The 16569-nt window shown below is 41.6% G+C and overlaps 1 protein-coding gene across 1 annotated transcript in view; it reads right to left on the reverse strand.

The window, feature by feature from the left end:
* Positions 1-16569, reverse strand: part of syngap1b (synaptic Ras GTPase activating protein 1b) — a gene marked incomplete at both ends in the record, with an annotated part of 183141 nt that overhangs the window by 129824 nt on the left and 36748 nt on the right. The window contains 2 exons of the mRNA XM_083902073.1: positions 8838-8902; positions 9167-9310. Coding sequence (XP_083758199.1) covers positions 8838-8902; positions 9167-9310 — 209 coding nt within the window. The remainder of the gene's footprint in view (positions 1-8837; positions 8903-9166; positions 9311-16569) is intronic.

Raw genomic sequence — 16569 nt, forward strand, 5'->3', positions numbered from 1 at the left:
TACTTATCGCTTCAAGTGAACCAAATGCAGGACAGTAAAAAGCTCTTTCTTCTCCTTTCAGTAATTCTTGATGCAGCGCTGCCTCAGGCGAGGAGGGGAACACAAAAGGTTGGCTTCTTTCACTTCAAGTGCAGCGTGAAAGCAAACTCCTGAGCGGCTGAACGTCACAACCCCCCCAACCGTTACCGAGTCCAGCGGAGACATTAGTCACACTGCTGATGATTAGAGCGTCAAATAAATACCTGAAATAAAACACACAACTGCGTTGGTTTATTACACGTCTATGAAGATGCTAAGTGTGTGTGCGGGGGAACAGTTCACACCACTCATAAGTGGTCACATCCCACAGAGACAGAGACCTGGCCAAGTGCGCTTCTTCTTAATGAAAATGATAAATGGCCGTGGATTTCTTTAAGGTCATCGAGCTCTGGCAGTTGCTCCTTGTAAGTCAGAGGGAGACAAATTAGGGCCGAGTTTTTCCCGGCATTCTCTATACGTGCCCCCCAGGGATTGAAGAGAAAAAGCCACATTACCCACAGGTTGAGACGGATTAATCAAAAAATGCTGCGATAAAAGCCATTTAAACTCTTGTATGTACAAGATGACCTTTTTGAAAAATGCTTTTATTTGATTGAGCGACACATTCTCGTTGAAATATAGCTCATCAGATAGCAAAGACTTTGTTGTTAGGAGTCAATCGCTTTAAAACAATCGACCACTCTCTCCTATGCGGGGGGCTAGCTGCTCGCCTACGTTTATTACATAATTAATCCCCCACGACAGCCACTTGAAAGTGCTTCTCCGGGGTCAGAAGGCCCCAGTGAGTCACTCTTAATGCACAGCAGCTACATGCTAAAGGCTACAGGAGCAGGAGCTACATGCTAAAGGCTACAGGAGCAGCTACATGCTAAAGGCTACAGGAGCAGCAGCTACATGCTAAAGGCTACAGGAGCAGCTACATGCTAAAGGCTACAGGAGCAGCAGCTACATGCTAAAGGCTACAGGAGCAGGAGCTACATGCTAAAGGCTACAGGAGCAGCTACATGCTAAAGGCTACAGGAGCAGCAGCTACATGCTAAAGGCTAGAGGAGCAGCAGCTATATGCTAAAGGCTACAGGAGCAGCAGTTACATGCTAAAGGCTACAGGAGCAGCAGCTATATGCTCAAGGCTACAGGAGCAGCAGCTACATGCTAAAGGCTACAGGAGCAGCAGCTACATGCTAAAGGCTACAGGAGCAGCAGCTATATGCTAAAGGCTACAGGAGCAGCAGTTACATGCTAAAGGCTACAGGAGCAGCAGCTACATGGTGCGTCTGCAGAGCAGCTCGTGCAGTCGCGAGGTTTCAAATTCAGTGTCAAAGTCTCAACGTCTTTGCTCATTCTGACATTTGTGGGTTGGACGAGTTCTCGTGACCATGAGGAGAACACACACACACACACACGAAAAAATCTCTCCAAAATACCAAAAAAGCTACAATGCAAAATGTGCTTTTTCACGGGCACTTTTTCAGTCGTTCGACTCTTCTTCTCAAAATGGCCTTTACAAAGGCTGAGATGAAAATGTCCAGCAACTGTGACACACACACACATGTCCTGTGGCCCTGTACTGATGATAATACATTAGGTTACATGAATAACATTGTTTCATGTGTTAAATTCAACATTTAATTATATTTAATATTGTCTAGTGTTTTGAATACAAGTGTCTACATGTCATTGTCATATAATAAGTCTTTTGTCTATTTCTTTTGTTGTTAACAGATTCATTTTGCATCATAAATGTGTTCTTTTATGTGTGAACTATGTATCAAAACAATTTATTTTACTTTGAAAGGGTGAGGAACATCACCCTTAATATTTTTTTAATTTGCAGTACCATGATGGATATCATTTTAAGTTATGTTTAAGTTTTTTTTACTTTGTCCTGACCAGCCTAGAAGTAATTAATTTTGAGTTTGAGGCCCCTGGTCTAAAGCAAGGGTGTCAAAGTCATTTTAGTTGAAGGGCAGGACCAGTAAAAGTATTTTAGTATGTATTTAGTATTTCACATTATGTTTAGAGTCTAATCAGATTGAAATTTTCACAAATTCATCCTGAGGGCCCGGATTGGACCCTCCGGTGAGCTGGTTCTTGCCCGCTGGCCGTATGTTTGACACATCTGGTCTAAAGGATTACAGATTATAGGACATATATCCAAAAGGAATCATATTACATATAATTTACATCACTTCCGTAAAATTGTATGAATCCTTCATTATATCCTTTTAAACTGTTGTTTAAGTGTTATTAAAAAGGTCTTGAAAATGATAATCTACGTAGTGTCCTATACCATTTCTGGAAACATTTTTTTTTTTTTCTTTTAATAAAATATTACATTCATTTTCTTATGTAATTCTAGCACAGTTGGTGAAGAACAGCCTGCGTGGACATGACTTGAGGGACAGAGCATTGGTGCGTGGCAGTGGTGTATGAAGCTCTGTCACCTTAGATTAATTTGAGATAAGAGGAGGAGGAGGAAGAGGAAGGAGGGGGAGAGAGGATGTCAGGCAGCCATCACTGCCAGCTCTCTTCCTCCCCCTACAGGACAGAAGGAGGCAGAGCAGCAGTGAGATCAAAATCTCTCTGAAGTCAAACAAAACAGCGAGACCTCGGTTCCTTGAGAGAGAGAGAGAGAGAACGTCTCTGTTGCATCTCTCTGGCGTAAAAAAAACATGGACGACAAAAGCAAACAAATGAAATCAGGAGGAGGAGGTGAATGTAGATGTGAGGAGCACAGAGACAGACGGCCTTTAGGAGCGCCAGAGATTCCTGAGAGGGAGGGAGGGAGAAAAGATTGAGAAGGAAGAAGCAGCCGAGATGAAGCAATTAAAATGGAAGGGAGGCAGAGTGGGGAGAGAGAGAGTGAGAGGAGGTAACAGAAGGAGGGAGCAGGAGGAAAGGTAATAATGAACCACTGATGGAGGGGAATTAAAAACAAGGAACGATGAGCTGGGGAGTTCCAGCAGATTGAGGCGCAGCGATTGGGACAGGTGATGCTGAGGTCAGGCACCGAGCAAATGAAGCAAACGGGAAATCAGAGACGTGAAAGGTGTGTTTGAATATGAAGAGAGCGAGTGATACAGTGAAGAATCATGCTGCTCCAATGTTTGCCTCCCTACAATCACTGGGTCAGAGGGTTATTCATATTTAGCACCTGCGGGGAAAACTCAAATGTTTGATCACCGTTCCTGGATGCAGGGCCGGCCCAAGGCATAAGCGAACTAAGCCGCCTCTTAGAGCCCTGTGACCACTAGAGGGCCCCCAAGAGCAATTAACTAAAAAAAAAAAAAAAGAAGAAGTTTGGATTGCTGTAGTTTATTTAGAATTTTTCTCCCCATTTTTACCAAAGCTTTTTCACAGTTTTTACATAGTTGTCAGATGTGATTATTTAACTTTATATTTCATTTATAAACCATTTTTATTACCTTGTTCCGTGTGCCTCTATTGATTTACATTATTATTTAAGTATTTGTTTATTTTATTTAATGCTGGGTTTTTACATCTAAAAGTCAAATCTTTGTACTACAGGAGTGTGTTTTGATTCCCCCCCAAAGATTGTGCACATTTTTAGATTTTCAGACCTTAATATCTTAATATTTTATTTATAAACTGTTTGGTTTTATGTATTAATTCTCTGTGTCGCCAGTAGGGAGAGTTGCTGAGTTTGCCAAATATTCATTGAAAGATTTTTGTGCAAGTTTGCAAATTTGCTTCCATGCAACAAAAAGTTCTCATATTTAGTTTTACAAGTGTATTCGTATTTGTGACAGAGTAGAATAAGTAGAATACCTTTAGTATAGTAGGTGTGTGAATGATCAATAATCATTATTATTGGCAGTAACAGGGGCCCCAAAATCACATTTTGCTTAGGGCCCCATGGAGGCTTGGGCCGGCCCTGCCTGGACGACTTCACAACGTATTACAGAGGGCAGCACACGTTTGTGCATACATTTGCCAACTGAGGTGTTGGTTAGCCTAGTTCAGAGGTACTTTAGCCCATGAGCTGTTCTGGAATTCAAACCCTCCTTTGCAACAACATGTAATCGTTTGGTCCATTAATGTCAGAAACTTCTCAAATGTCTTGTTTTCTCAACAAACCATAATATTCTCCCATTTGAATGATTTCTCTGTTACATGGAGCAAAGAAACCAGAGAATATTCACATTTGAGAAGCTGGAAAATCGGACAACTTGATTATCAAAAATATTTGACGATTAACTTAGTGATCGATTAATAACTGTGCATAATAGTCAATTCCCTTCCGCGTGGACAATGTATCTGTTGAACGATTTGCTTGAGAGGCTTCAAACTTGACAGGCAAGTGCCCTACTTAGGGCACCAGTGTGTGCAGTGCCAAATGTGACATTGTTTAGAGAAGAAATGCAAGAGATATTGATAGAAATGAAACTGAGAAATCGCAAAACAGAGCTGCTTTCACCTCGCTACCAACAGATATATCTGTCCATTGACCACGTATCCATTGAAGGGTTTGATTGACAGGTTTCAAACATAGCAAGTGAATTACTAAGGCTACCAGTGTGTGCAGTGCCAAATGTGACAATGTTTGGAGAAAGAATTCAAGAGCTATGCATAGAAATCCAACAGATATATCACGAACATAGATGATTCCACCTGTGTACTATAATGGATATTCCAATCATCTGTTTATTGATCGCATATTAGTTGAACGGTTTGCTTGACAGGCTTCAAACTTGGGAAGTGAATTACTAAAGGCACCAGTGTGTGCAGTGCAGAATTTGACGTTGATGGAGAAGAATTGCAAGAGATATTGATAGAAATGCAATTGATAACAAGATAGATTTTGTAGTATTGGTGCAAATTCTCTAAAAATGCCTCCGTTTTCGAGTTCAATCCAAAATGGCGGCCTTCCTGTAGGATTCACAGGACAGTTGTGATCGACTTTTATTTACAGCCCAACCTAATGAACGTGTGTAACAAATTTCATTCATCTACGTTAAACCAGCCAGCAAATGACCTACTAGCACTTTTTTGCAGTTTTTAGACCCTCCTACTTCCAATTGTCTACGCTTTTTCACAGAATCTTTGAAAGACGTAAAATTTCACCAGGATTGATGCGGTCTCAAAAATCTGTGAGTTTTGGGGTATGTTCAGGCCCTCAAAAATACGAAGAATAATAAAGCTTCAGTTTCAAGCAGAGCCGCTTCTACCAGAAACACCTAAGCATATAACATTCATCTGTCCATTGACCACGTATCCATTGAACGGTTTGCTTAACAGGCTTCAAACTTTGCAAGTGAATTCTCGGGGCACCAGTGTGTGCAGTGCCGAATTTGACGATGTTTGGAGACGAAATGCAAGAGATATATCACTAACAGCGCTGCTTTCACCTCTCTACCAACATATATTCTGTCCATCTGTCCATTGATCACATATCAGTTGATTGAGAGGCTTCAAACTTGGCAGGCGACATACTCAGGGCACCAGTGTGTGCAGTACCGACTTTGTAAGAATCGCAGGAGATATCTGTAAAAATATCAGGTTAGCAGGTAGCGCACTAGTAAATATGACATGATAGGATATGAAATGTACAAGATGACCACTGACTGGAAATAAACTGAAAGAGAGCGGCATGCATGCATATAAGTGTGAAAGAGAGAGAGCGAGGCTCACTCTGCGTGAGGTGAGTGACAGGCATGAATATTTAACGTCGTCGCCGAGGTGACGGGATATCAGCACGTCACTCCATTCACAGCTGCTGGTTTATTGGCACAATTAGACAGGGATGGAGCTCTGATTAATTGAACCGGGCCTCTCCACGTCCAGTCCCTGGGTCTCTTATCGCGATCACAGCGCGCTCTATTCCTCTGAGTGATGACAAGCCGAAACACTATTGGCAGCCGTGCACACACACTTACAGTGAAGTCACCACCCGTGCGCTTTGACGGGGGCCACATAAGGATTAATTACTTTACTGATGTGCCGGCACAACCTTAAATTATATGACACAAGTGAATCCATGCTGTATAATAAACACATGACACACATAAATTAGCACAGAACTGTTCAGGGTGTACCCCGCCTATCGCCCAATGTCAGCTGAGATGGGCACAGCACCCCCCGCGATCCTCTGGTGGAGGATAAAACGGTAGATAATGGATGGATGGATGGATGGATAAATTAGCACAAACATAAACGCAGATCACTATAAAGATATGAGATATGAAAACAAATGTACTCTCACACACTAAACTGCTGATGTCTCACACATTTTGGAGGGCTTTATACCAAATTAAAAGCCATATCAGCTATATCTCTACGGTCCAATAAAAGTCGTGCAGGAGTTGGAGTAGGTGACCTATGGATTTCACCAGGCTCTGCGTGCGGCGTTAAAGTGGTGTTATAAATCAACAGCCACAGCGGCTTAAACTGTGCCGTTTGTGGAGGGGAGAGCAGGACTCAGAGCAGTGTGGATAAGTTGAAGAACAACAGTACCCTCTCCTGGCACAAAGAATCAGATGAGATTTTTTATTTATTTATTTTTTCTTTTTCCTTACACACAGCAGCAGCAGGTGTAATAATGCAACCAAACTGTCACCAAGACTGTGAGATGTTACCAAAAATAAAACAATACAACCATAAAACCTTATCTAACCTTATAGTATTATTAAATAAAGAAATAAATGTCGATTTAAACACTAGATATGAACATATTTGGTCTATAGAAGCACAATGGACAGAACTTTTCTATCATTTATTTGACTACAAAATACATATAAGTGATAATGTGCATGTATATGTGTCTGCTGGATGTGACGATAAACAACTGTTGACTCATTTTCCACTTGTTAAGTAGAAAACGTAAACAAATGACACTTTAAGAGACATTTAGTGACTTAAGTTTCTGTATATTTGTGTCATACCGACTTAGAAGTGGATGAAAGCTCATAATAATGATATTATTGTTAGGGCTGTCAAAATTAACGCGTTAACGCAGGATGATTAATTTGTGTAATTAACGCGTTAATTTTTTTAACGCACTTTCTCACTTTCATCGCGCTACGGGTAGATGCGCAGTTTATGAACAGGCAAGGCGGCAGGCAACTGCTTCCTCATCAGCACTTTGAAGCACTGCTTCTACTAGTTAGCGTTAGCATCAGCTAGCATTCTGACGCTAATGTTAGCTGCTGTCTGTGTCCCCGTTAGTTAGACAGTGACTGTTAATGTTATGATTATATCATTATCTGCGCCAGTAGCGCCACTTACAACTGTGTGTCTTTCTTTCTTTTTTCTTCATCCTCTTTTTTTCTTCCTCTTCTAACTTCCTGATTGATAACTCCTCTTCATTTTCCTTCAGCTTCACACAGGTTAATGTGAGGAGACGTGGGGTCCCTTTAGGGAGGTTTCCGACTGAGATGTCATTGCAAATCAACCCTTGTTGTTTAAGGGAGACGGGCATGCGTCTGCTCACTGATGCATTTAGGCTCCGAGTGTCGGAACCCCCCCTTTCGGCTCGGGGCCCCAAGCAGTTGCCCGCCGCCTTGCCTGTTCATAAACTGCACATCTACCCGTAGCGCGATGAAAGTGAGAAAGTGCGTTAATGCGTAAAAAAAAAGCCCTATTTATATTGTCTTATAATGTGGGTTCTTTACAATGTAATTTTTATTTTTTACTAAGTTTGTATAAGTTTTTACAAGTTGTTTACAGTATTTTATTGTTCTTTACATTTATATTTTCACATACTTTATTTATCGCTCCGTTCCTACAACAATATGAAGAGAAAATTAGAATTGTTTTGGCATATTTACGAATGGTAATTAATCGTGATTAATCGTGATTAATCCACAGCTACCCTGTGATTAATCTGATTAAAAATGTTAATCATTTGACAGCCCTAAATATTTTTGATTTCCCCTTTAGGGGTCGCTGCAGTGGATGATCTGCCTCCATCTTGCCCTGTCCCCTGTTTCCTCCTCTTTAACTACAACTGTTCATGTGTCCTAATAATAATAATAACAATAATACTAGTAATTAATTAATTATTATTATTATTATTATTATTATTATTATAGTGTGCCTGTGAAGGTTGACAGTCTAAATGTTAAAAGCAACAAAAAATTATATATAATGATAATTATATACATATATATGTATATATATATATATATACACATATACGTATACATATATATACACATATATATATACATATATATACACACATATATATATACACATATATACCTTTACTTAACTTGTTTTAAACTTCTTACTGACTCATGAACTCATCTGTGTGGGTTTATCCTCCTGTTAGGAACTTCCTGTCTGTCGTTTATTGACAGATCAATCAAAACCTTTTTGTGATGGGCAGGTGATATTTAGGTAATTAATCTGATTTAAATGTAATCTGCAGGATCAGACACCATCTACCATCAGACTACTAATCCAGATTATGAATTTGATGGCAGTTTACATTTAACTTGGGACGTCCCACTTAATAAATTCAAGTGTGACATCTTAATTGTTTATTTTTTTTGATGATTTAACGTTCTTTTTACCAGGGTTAATCCAAGGGCGTCCTTAAAAAGATCAGGTTCATGTAAGATTCTAACGGCTTTATGTCAGTCACATTGGATCCAGTGTAAAACACAGGTGACACAATTAATTCTCCACTACTTTATAATGAAGAAAATGCTCTTTCTATCCCTACAAAAGCTGAGATTTGTTCATGGATGCCAATTATTCTTATTTATTTCATGGGCCTAATACTCATTAATTGATTAGCGATGGATCTGTGCATGGTGTGTGGAGTACAATACCTCCTCCTGGTCCAACATGTAGATCTGATTCCCAGGGCTCACACGAACACGGGGGTTCCAGCGGTCTTGGGGTGGTTGGGGTGGTTGGGGCGGTTGGGGCGGATGGTCGTGTGATGGTCGGTCGTAGATGGGGCGCTCGTGGAAGGAGCGGTTGTACACGGGGCGGTCGAAGGAGGGACGGTCGATGGAGGGACGTTCGAAGGAAGGACGGTCGATGGAGGGACGGTCGAAGGAAGGACGTTCGAAGGAAGGACGTTCGTAGGAAGGACGCTCGAATGGAGGACGCTCGAAGGAAGGACGCTCGAAGGAAGGACGTTCGAAGGAAGGACGGTCGATGGAAGGACGGTCGTAGGAAGGACGGTTGTAGACGGGACGCTCTTGGGCAGGGCGGTCGTAGGAGGGAGCGTGGACGGAGTGGGCGTGGGAGCGATGAAGGTGATGATGGTAGGAGGGGGGGACGGCACACCTTGCATCTGGACAGGAGATAGTAAACAGATGAAGGAGAGGGGGGGAAGAGGGCAGGAAGGAGGGATAGGAAGGAAGGAAAGAGAAGGTCACTTAGGATCACCAGTGGGAGGGCTGAGATGCTGTGACACTGTCTGTCCTTGTAACATCAGGTGTTATGTCAGGTGTTAGCACAGTGTGCGCTGCTTGGAAGAGGTCATCAGATGTTAGTCGTAATAAAACTGTGCGAGTCAATGAGCGGAGAATAAGAGAGAGAATATGGACTGGAATAAAATGTCTGAATAACTGACAAATGCAGGATATTAATGAAATAAAACGCTTATACAGCTCAAAGAATATAACAAATCGGTATAATCTGCAAAAAAAGTAAATATCATTTGGTACTGAAGTCTGACTCATATACCCATTTGTGTCACACACATGTACACAGTTTAATGCTCATTTAAACTCCATTTTTGTCTTTTTTATGGTATGGACATTTCAAAATACTTCCTCTAGAGGGCAGTGCCAAGATTGAGGCATCAACCCACGTTGGAGAGGCTATTATTTGTGCTTAATTTGAAATAGACTGAAACGCAAGCAGATTTCTAAAATGTCCGAATAGCCTGTTCTTAACTGTGTCTCCTGACTGATTGGACTATTGACTCCATGCTGCTCCCCACTATTTCTGGTGGTACTGCCCCGTGTTTGTATTGAACGCAAAGTACGGACGCTCTGTCGGTTTCTGCCACTGTCTTTTGCGTAGAGTAAAAAATGAGCCTTTAGAATGCCTCTAAGCAGTCCATGGTGCTGGGCGATCAAAAACATATCATGATTAGTGCTGGGCATGATGCGTTTCCATGACGACTGTCCAGAAAAAAAGCAGCCTGACGTCATGTTTACATGCCGCGGCACCAGAGTCCAGGCTCCATTTACCAGTTAGCACCTTTAGCGCTGTTAGCGCTGGAGCGGTCTGTTTATTAAATGAAAAGAGCAGCGCTACAAATAACCAGCGTACCTGTGTACTGCGTATGTGTGCCTCTGTTTTTAAAGTTTACGGTTACTTTAGAGACTCATTTTAACAATTGGGAGTCACGGAAACATGAAGTTGTGCGTGTCTTTCCTGGTCAGTCGTCATGGAAACGCATCATGCGATAATGTCGTTAGCCCAGCACTAATCATAATATAATTTTCTTTAAGATTTAAGATCTGCCCAGCAAAAATCAATCCTTTTTGTCTGACATTTATCAAGATGATTATCAATATAAACTTGTTTTTCTCTAATTGGGAAAGTGTTTTTTGGTCACAACAAACTCCATAGAATTTAATGCTTAATAATAACAAGGTTGTTTTTATTCTTACAGTCCGCGTCACACAAACAAGATACAGGCAGTTCCTTTGGCTACAAATTTAAAATTAAGATTAGTAAAAATGAGATAAATCAGAGTACAGCACTGTCACACAACATCGCCACTCTTGATGATACTTGACAGTGACTCTGCAAAAACACTAACACTCTCACTTTCATTAGTTTTTTTTAAAAAGTCATAGCTAAAAATGATAATAGTGTAAATGAAGAACCAGCTTCACCACCAAAATCTAATCATCTCTTCTCGGCCTGAGGCTGTGCCGTCCACCAAATCTGTTCGGAGGCTCCCGAGATACGAGGCTGACCGACAGACAGAGAAACTCGACGATAATCTGCCCGCTGGAGGTGCAAATTATCTTTCACATTATCCCCGTTCAAAAGGAACATTTAAGGAGAAGTGTGGGTGGAAACAGGAAAATGATACCCGACAGCTCGGCGCTTTAGATAATTAAAGAAATTGATCCCACAGTATTGGAGACATTAATATAGACCCCCCCCCCCCCCCCCACAGGCAGCTGTTTGACTTTGTCTTAAGTGAAAAATGACTGGCCGAGCATCTTTAGTAATTGAAGAACTATCTTTTTTTGTTCTTTGCCGCTGTCCAAGTTCAGTGTACACGCACATATTTTAAATTAGAGCTGGGGTATGTGATTTTTTGGGGGGGCGACATTATCGATCAATAATTCCATTCTGTAATAACCATTCAGCATAGTGCGTTAATCAAATTCACACAGTCTCTCCCCCTTTTTAAAGTTTTCTGTAGCCACGTTGTCGTAGAAAGCAAGTTACATAATCTGCGAGGGAGCAATCTAATCCGAAGTATCTCAGTCGAACAATTTCGAGAAACGCTGTTGTATATATGCCAGGCATAACACTGCCATGGGTAATACACCAAAAAATGGACATGTGGAGTATGTGCATAAAACTTTGGTGACAACAAATGACGGTGGAACGTTCCAGAGACGACGGAACTTTGTTGCAAATCAACATCCAATTCAGGAAATTCATTGCAAACAAAATCCCTTTCAAGTATATTATTATTTAAACCAGTAATTCACTGAGCTCTTTAAGTATCACCAACATTAACACAGACACATTTCCTGGATAATCCAGAGAAGAAGAAACATGGCCAAATTTGTATCTTGCTAAATTATGGAACAGTATCTATAATCTAGGATTATTCAAATTAAAAAAAAAAAGAGTAAATTACAGGAGGGTATTATGTGATATCTTGTTGAAACTAGATTATAATTGAGATGGATGTCTGTTTTTAAAACACTTCCATAATGATGGATTAACAGCTGAGAAAAGGAAAAAAAACTAATTAACAGGATGAAGGTTTTGACTCAAAGCAGTTCTGTTGCACAATCATCGTCAGAGGCTCTTTTTTTTTTACAGGAAAATGTAAAAATGTTAAGTTGATGAGATGGCAAAACAAACATCTCCTATATTTGAAGTCGACGTAAAAAAAAACCATCTCTTTTGAGACACCACCTTGCCAAAATTGAATGATTAATTTTAGAAAAGTGTTCAAAAGTTAGGTTTCTGCACATACAGATTTATACACTTCAGTGGGGACCAAAGTCTTTAAGCCTTTAAGTATTTGGACACCTAAACATTACACCAACAGAGATTGTAATGATGTATTCAAATAGATAAACAGTACTTTAATATGGAGTTGGTCCCCCTTTGTGTAGCTCTAACTGCTTCTACTCTTCTTAGAAGATGTTCCTCAATAGTTTTGAAGTGTTTCTATGGAGAATTTGTGAATTTGTAACCCTAACCCTAACCCATTCATTCTCTAGAGCATTTACGAGGTCAGGCTCCGATGTTGGACGAGAAGGTCTAAGGCTCACACACTCTGTTCCAGACAGTTTATCCCAAAGGAGTTTGTTGGGGTTGAGGTTCGGGGATCTGTGCAAGTTCTTTCACACCAAATATTGTATTTATAGTCATGTGGGAATATCAAAGGGTCCTCTTCAAACTGCTGCCACAACGTTGGAAGCATAGCATTGTCCAAAATGTCTCGGTATGCTGAAGAGTTAAAGATTGTCCTTCATTGGAGATAAGTGCCCAAAGCCTAATTGAAACACCTGAATTCAAGAGTTCCAAAGTGTTTCTATGGTGAATTTGTGTCCATTCACTCTGTAGAGCATTTATAAAAGGTGCTTGATGGTCAGTCAAGTTCTTCCATGCCAAACTCAAAGTCAAACCATGTATTTGTTGTCCTTGCTTTGTCGTGTTGGAATAGAAAAGGGTCTTCCTCAAACTGTTGAGAGATAACATTGTCCTTCATTGGCGATAAGAGGCCTACATCCCAAAGCCTAATTGAAACACCTAAATTCAAGAGTTTCATGGAAGGTCTAAGGCTTATAATCTCTGCTCCAGTTCATCCCAGAGATGCTTGATGGTCTCTGTGTGGTTTAGTGAAGTTCTTCCACACCAAACTCAAGGTCAAACCATGTCTTTATAGAGTTTGCGTCTGCTGAAGCATTAAGATTCTCCTTCATTGGAGATACAGTAAGAGGCCCAGAGCCCAAAGCCAGATTCATACATCTCAGGTGAATACTGAACAGGTTGCGGCCAAATACTTTTGTCCATACAGTGTGAAAAAAAATTCTGCATTTGCATTTACACACCACTTTAAATCGATCGATCGACAGCTCTGCCCTGACAAATTTAAAGCAAAACTGTGTGACGCACATGCGATAGACGCCGAGTACATCCGCCATGAGAACGCTGTTCATTATCACAAGTCTTCAGAGAAGAAATCCAGCACCGTGTGGCACACCCCACCCCGACCGCCCTCCCCTCCCCTCCACAAAGCACTGACAGTATAAGCCCTTCAGTCCAAACTTTGCAACTGTGCAGAGCAAAGTCATGATGTTGAGATATTCACAGGGGGAATAGCAGCGTGAGTCATCCGCAGCCCAATCTGCGCTACACTCCACTGTAGGCCTACCTCTCCACCCCCGAGGCTGCCTATTAAGCGCCTGTGAAGCGCAGTGGACAGAATTTCAATGAGCCGACTCATTCTTCTGTCTGTTCGTATACGTACAGGGTGGACAGGCGCGGTGCGCCGCTACAGTGTACGTTGCACGAATATACTGTAGTGATTTGGCACAAGCAGAAATGCTGAGGCGCCCCCCCCCCCCCCCCTTCTCCTCCTCATCTTCCTCGCTCCGTCTTTCATTTGCTCTCAACAGAGTCTCTCTCTCTCCTCTTCCCTCTCCGTGGGCTTTTTTCCTTTTTCTGCCATCCCTAGCAGTTTACAAAGAAGAGGACCAAGCACCAATCGGATGACTGGTCAGCCTCGGTCAACATTGTCATTATTGGACTCCGACAGGGGCCTAATGTTGATTTATACACATCACCGAGCTCCAAAACAGTGCTAAAAATAAAGCTCGCAATAGCCCCGGGCCACCCAAGGCAGATAATGTACTCCCTGCAAGCGTGGCAGACCAAAGCAGGAAGACACCCCCCCCCCCCCCCCCCACACACACACACACACACACAGTGTACATGCTGTTACTCTAACCTCAGCTGCACTCGCATCGCACCACATATAACGTGTTAGAAATGTTGCCGAGAACGAGCAAACAGTGCAGAGGTAAGTGAGAATAGATGCAGCGCCGCACTTTGACAAGCGGGTGAGTCAGAGCGGTGCGCACTGTAGCTGCTGTCAGTGCAGAGTCAAAGGGGGAGGTCAAGTGTCAGCAGCAGGGTCACAGAGGACCACATGGATGAGGACATCGGTCGTGACACTCAGTTCTGGCTATACGCTGCAAATAAGAGACTCCTGCTCATTAGATGACTTCAACACTGCCGTTAAATGCAAAGTATTTCGTTTGTAATCAAAACAATAAAGGACAAGGTTTAGGGGATTGTTGTCCGAGGAGAGGTTCGGCAGTTGATACTTAAGTAAAAGTTAGTGCTGGACATGTTAGCATCATTATCGGACCGGAAAAAGACGCACATGACGTCATGTTACGTGAGTCCCGATTGTTAAAATGAGTCTCTAAAGTAACGCAGTTTTTCGTGCGGCGGCACCAGAGTCCAGGCACCATTTACCAGTTAGCGGCATTAGCTCCTTTAGCGCCGTTAGCGCGCCTACAGTGGAACTGAAGCAGTCTGTTTATTAAAGGAATAGAGCAGCACTACAAATAACCAGCGTACCTGTGTACTGAGTATGTGTCTGGAATCACGTAAACGGTATGCACGTCTTTTTCCAGTCAGATGTCATGCTTTAACGCCGTTAACGTGCCCAGCATTAGATATGAAATGTACTTAAGTTTTAGTTTTTCTAAAAGGTTCTGGGTTCAATTCCCGGGCTTCACTTCCACAGGAGCTCAGCTTCTCTGGGAGAAATCAATGGAGCAGTGGGCAGGGGAGTGGACACTGGGCTTCTGCATGACGATTGGAGGAACTGTCTGAAAGGCGGAGCCAGTTTCTTGATTGACAGCGTTGCAGAAACATACACAGCAGAGCCTTTTTCGCCTCAGTCCTGTGTGGATTTTAATTTGTACATATTATACACTGTAAGTAAAAACGCTATTATTATTATAGCATTTCAGTTTTACAAAATTATTTAAATGTACCTCACAGGGTGGCGAGACCTCTGGCTCTCAAAATTCAATTTGAATCACATGTGATGCGAGTTGTCGACACCCCCAAACAGTACAGAGATGAAGTAATCAACCTTTTTTCTTTTTTCCGTCAGATGAAGACAGCAACAGTGGTTTTTTTGGTTTTTTTACAGCATGTATGACACAAACTCTTGCTCTTTCCTGTAATTAGGTTTTTTGTTCTACCACTTTCTTGTGTCAGTGACAGGCTGCCATCAGTAGAATTGCATCGGTGTAATTGCAGTTCCAGAAAAAATTATATTAACAATCATTAGAGTACAAAGGCTTTTTTGTTATTACCATTATTAAAATTATTAAAGACGTTCATTTTTCTTTTTCTTTTTTTTGCCAAACCACTTATTTTGGTCCGTTTCGGTCGTGTTATTTGCACTTGTCCTGTGCTATGAAGCAACAGCAAAGCAGAATTAACGAGGACAGCAAAAGGCAGAACAATTACCGACACAGTGCAGTCAAGACAATCCAGACTCTTCGTGTGTCCTACCGAGTGCTACCCTGTCTATCTTCAAGAAGCTCTTGAAAACCCAGCTCTTCCAAGAGCATCTTATGTGCTAGCATGTATCCTCTCCTTCTCCGGAACTCTCACCCTCTATCAGTCCACTGTTCCCATCAAATGGAGTTCTTTCCTAGACTACGTCTATGTAGCTTGTTCCTCTTTTGTAAGGCGTCTTTGGATAAAAGTCTTTGTCTCAAGTGCAAAAAACTGTGTACAGGCGTGAACTCTCTCCTCTCTCTCTGAAACAAAGACACTGATTCGCCGTAATAGAGTTCTACACAAACTTCCAGCCTCAGAGGATTACATTTTATATGATGGCAATGTGCCGGCTAGAGTCGGCAAATGATGCTTTTCCAAATGCTAACTGCTGTTAGCTGCCGGAGCCTCAGTGACGCTGACGTAGTTTCCTGTGTCTCATTTGCATTTAAAGAGACAGGCACTCAAAAGAGAGCGTTCTGAACAGGGCTGTTTTGGTAGAGTGATTGAACTGCTGTGGTGCTTCATCCTGAAGGTATTTTGACCAAAGCATGTCACATGTTCATTAGGACACCAGGGAACTAGGTTCACTTGAAGAAATGAGGTAAGAAGAAAGGGTTGATTGTAATAACTTTAGAGAATAATATGACATTATGACTGAAGAAATATTTTATGCCACTTTTTGTGCAAATTTAATATCGTGTTAGAAATTTGGTGAAATCACTGATTTACAGGTTTAATCCACCTGTTATACCAGATTCTGTCAAAATGCTTTAAATGTCAACATGATGCGTCACATGACCG

This window comes from Microchirus variegatus (genome assembly GCF_963457635.1).
Source record: "Microchirus variegatus genome assembly, chromosome: 1".
Classification (NCBI taxonomy): domain Eukaryota; kingdom Metazoa; phylum Chordata; class Actinopteri; order Pleuronectiformes; family Soleidae; genus Microchirus; species Microchirus variegatus.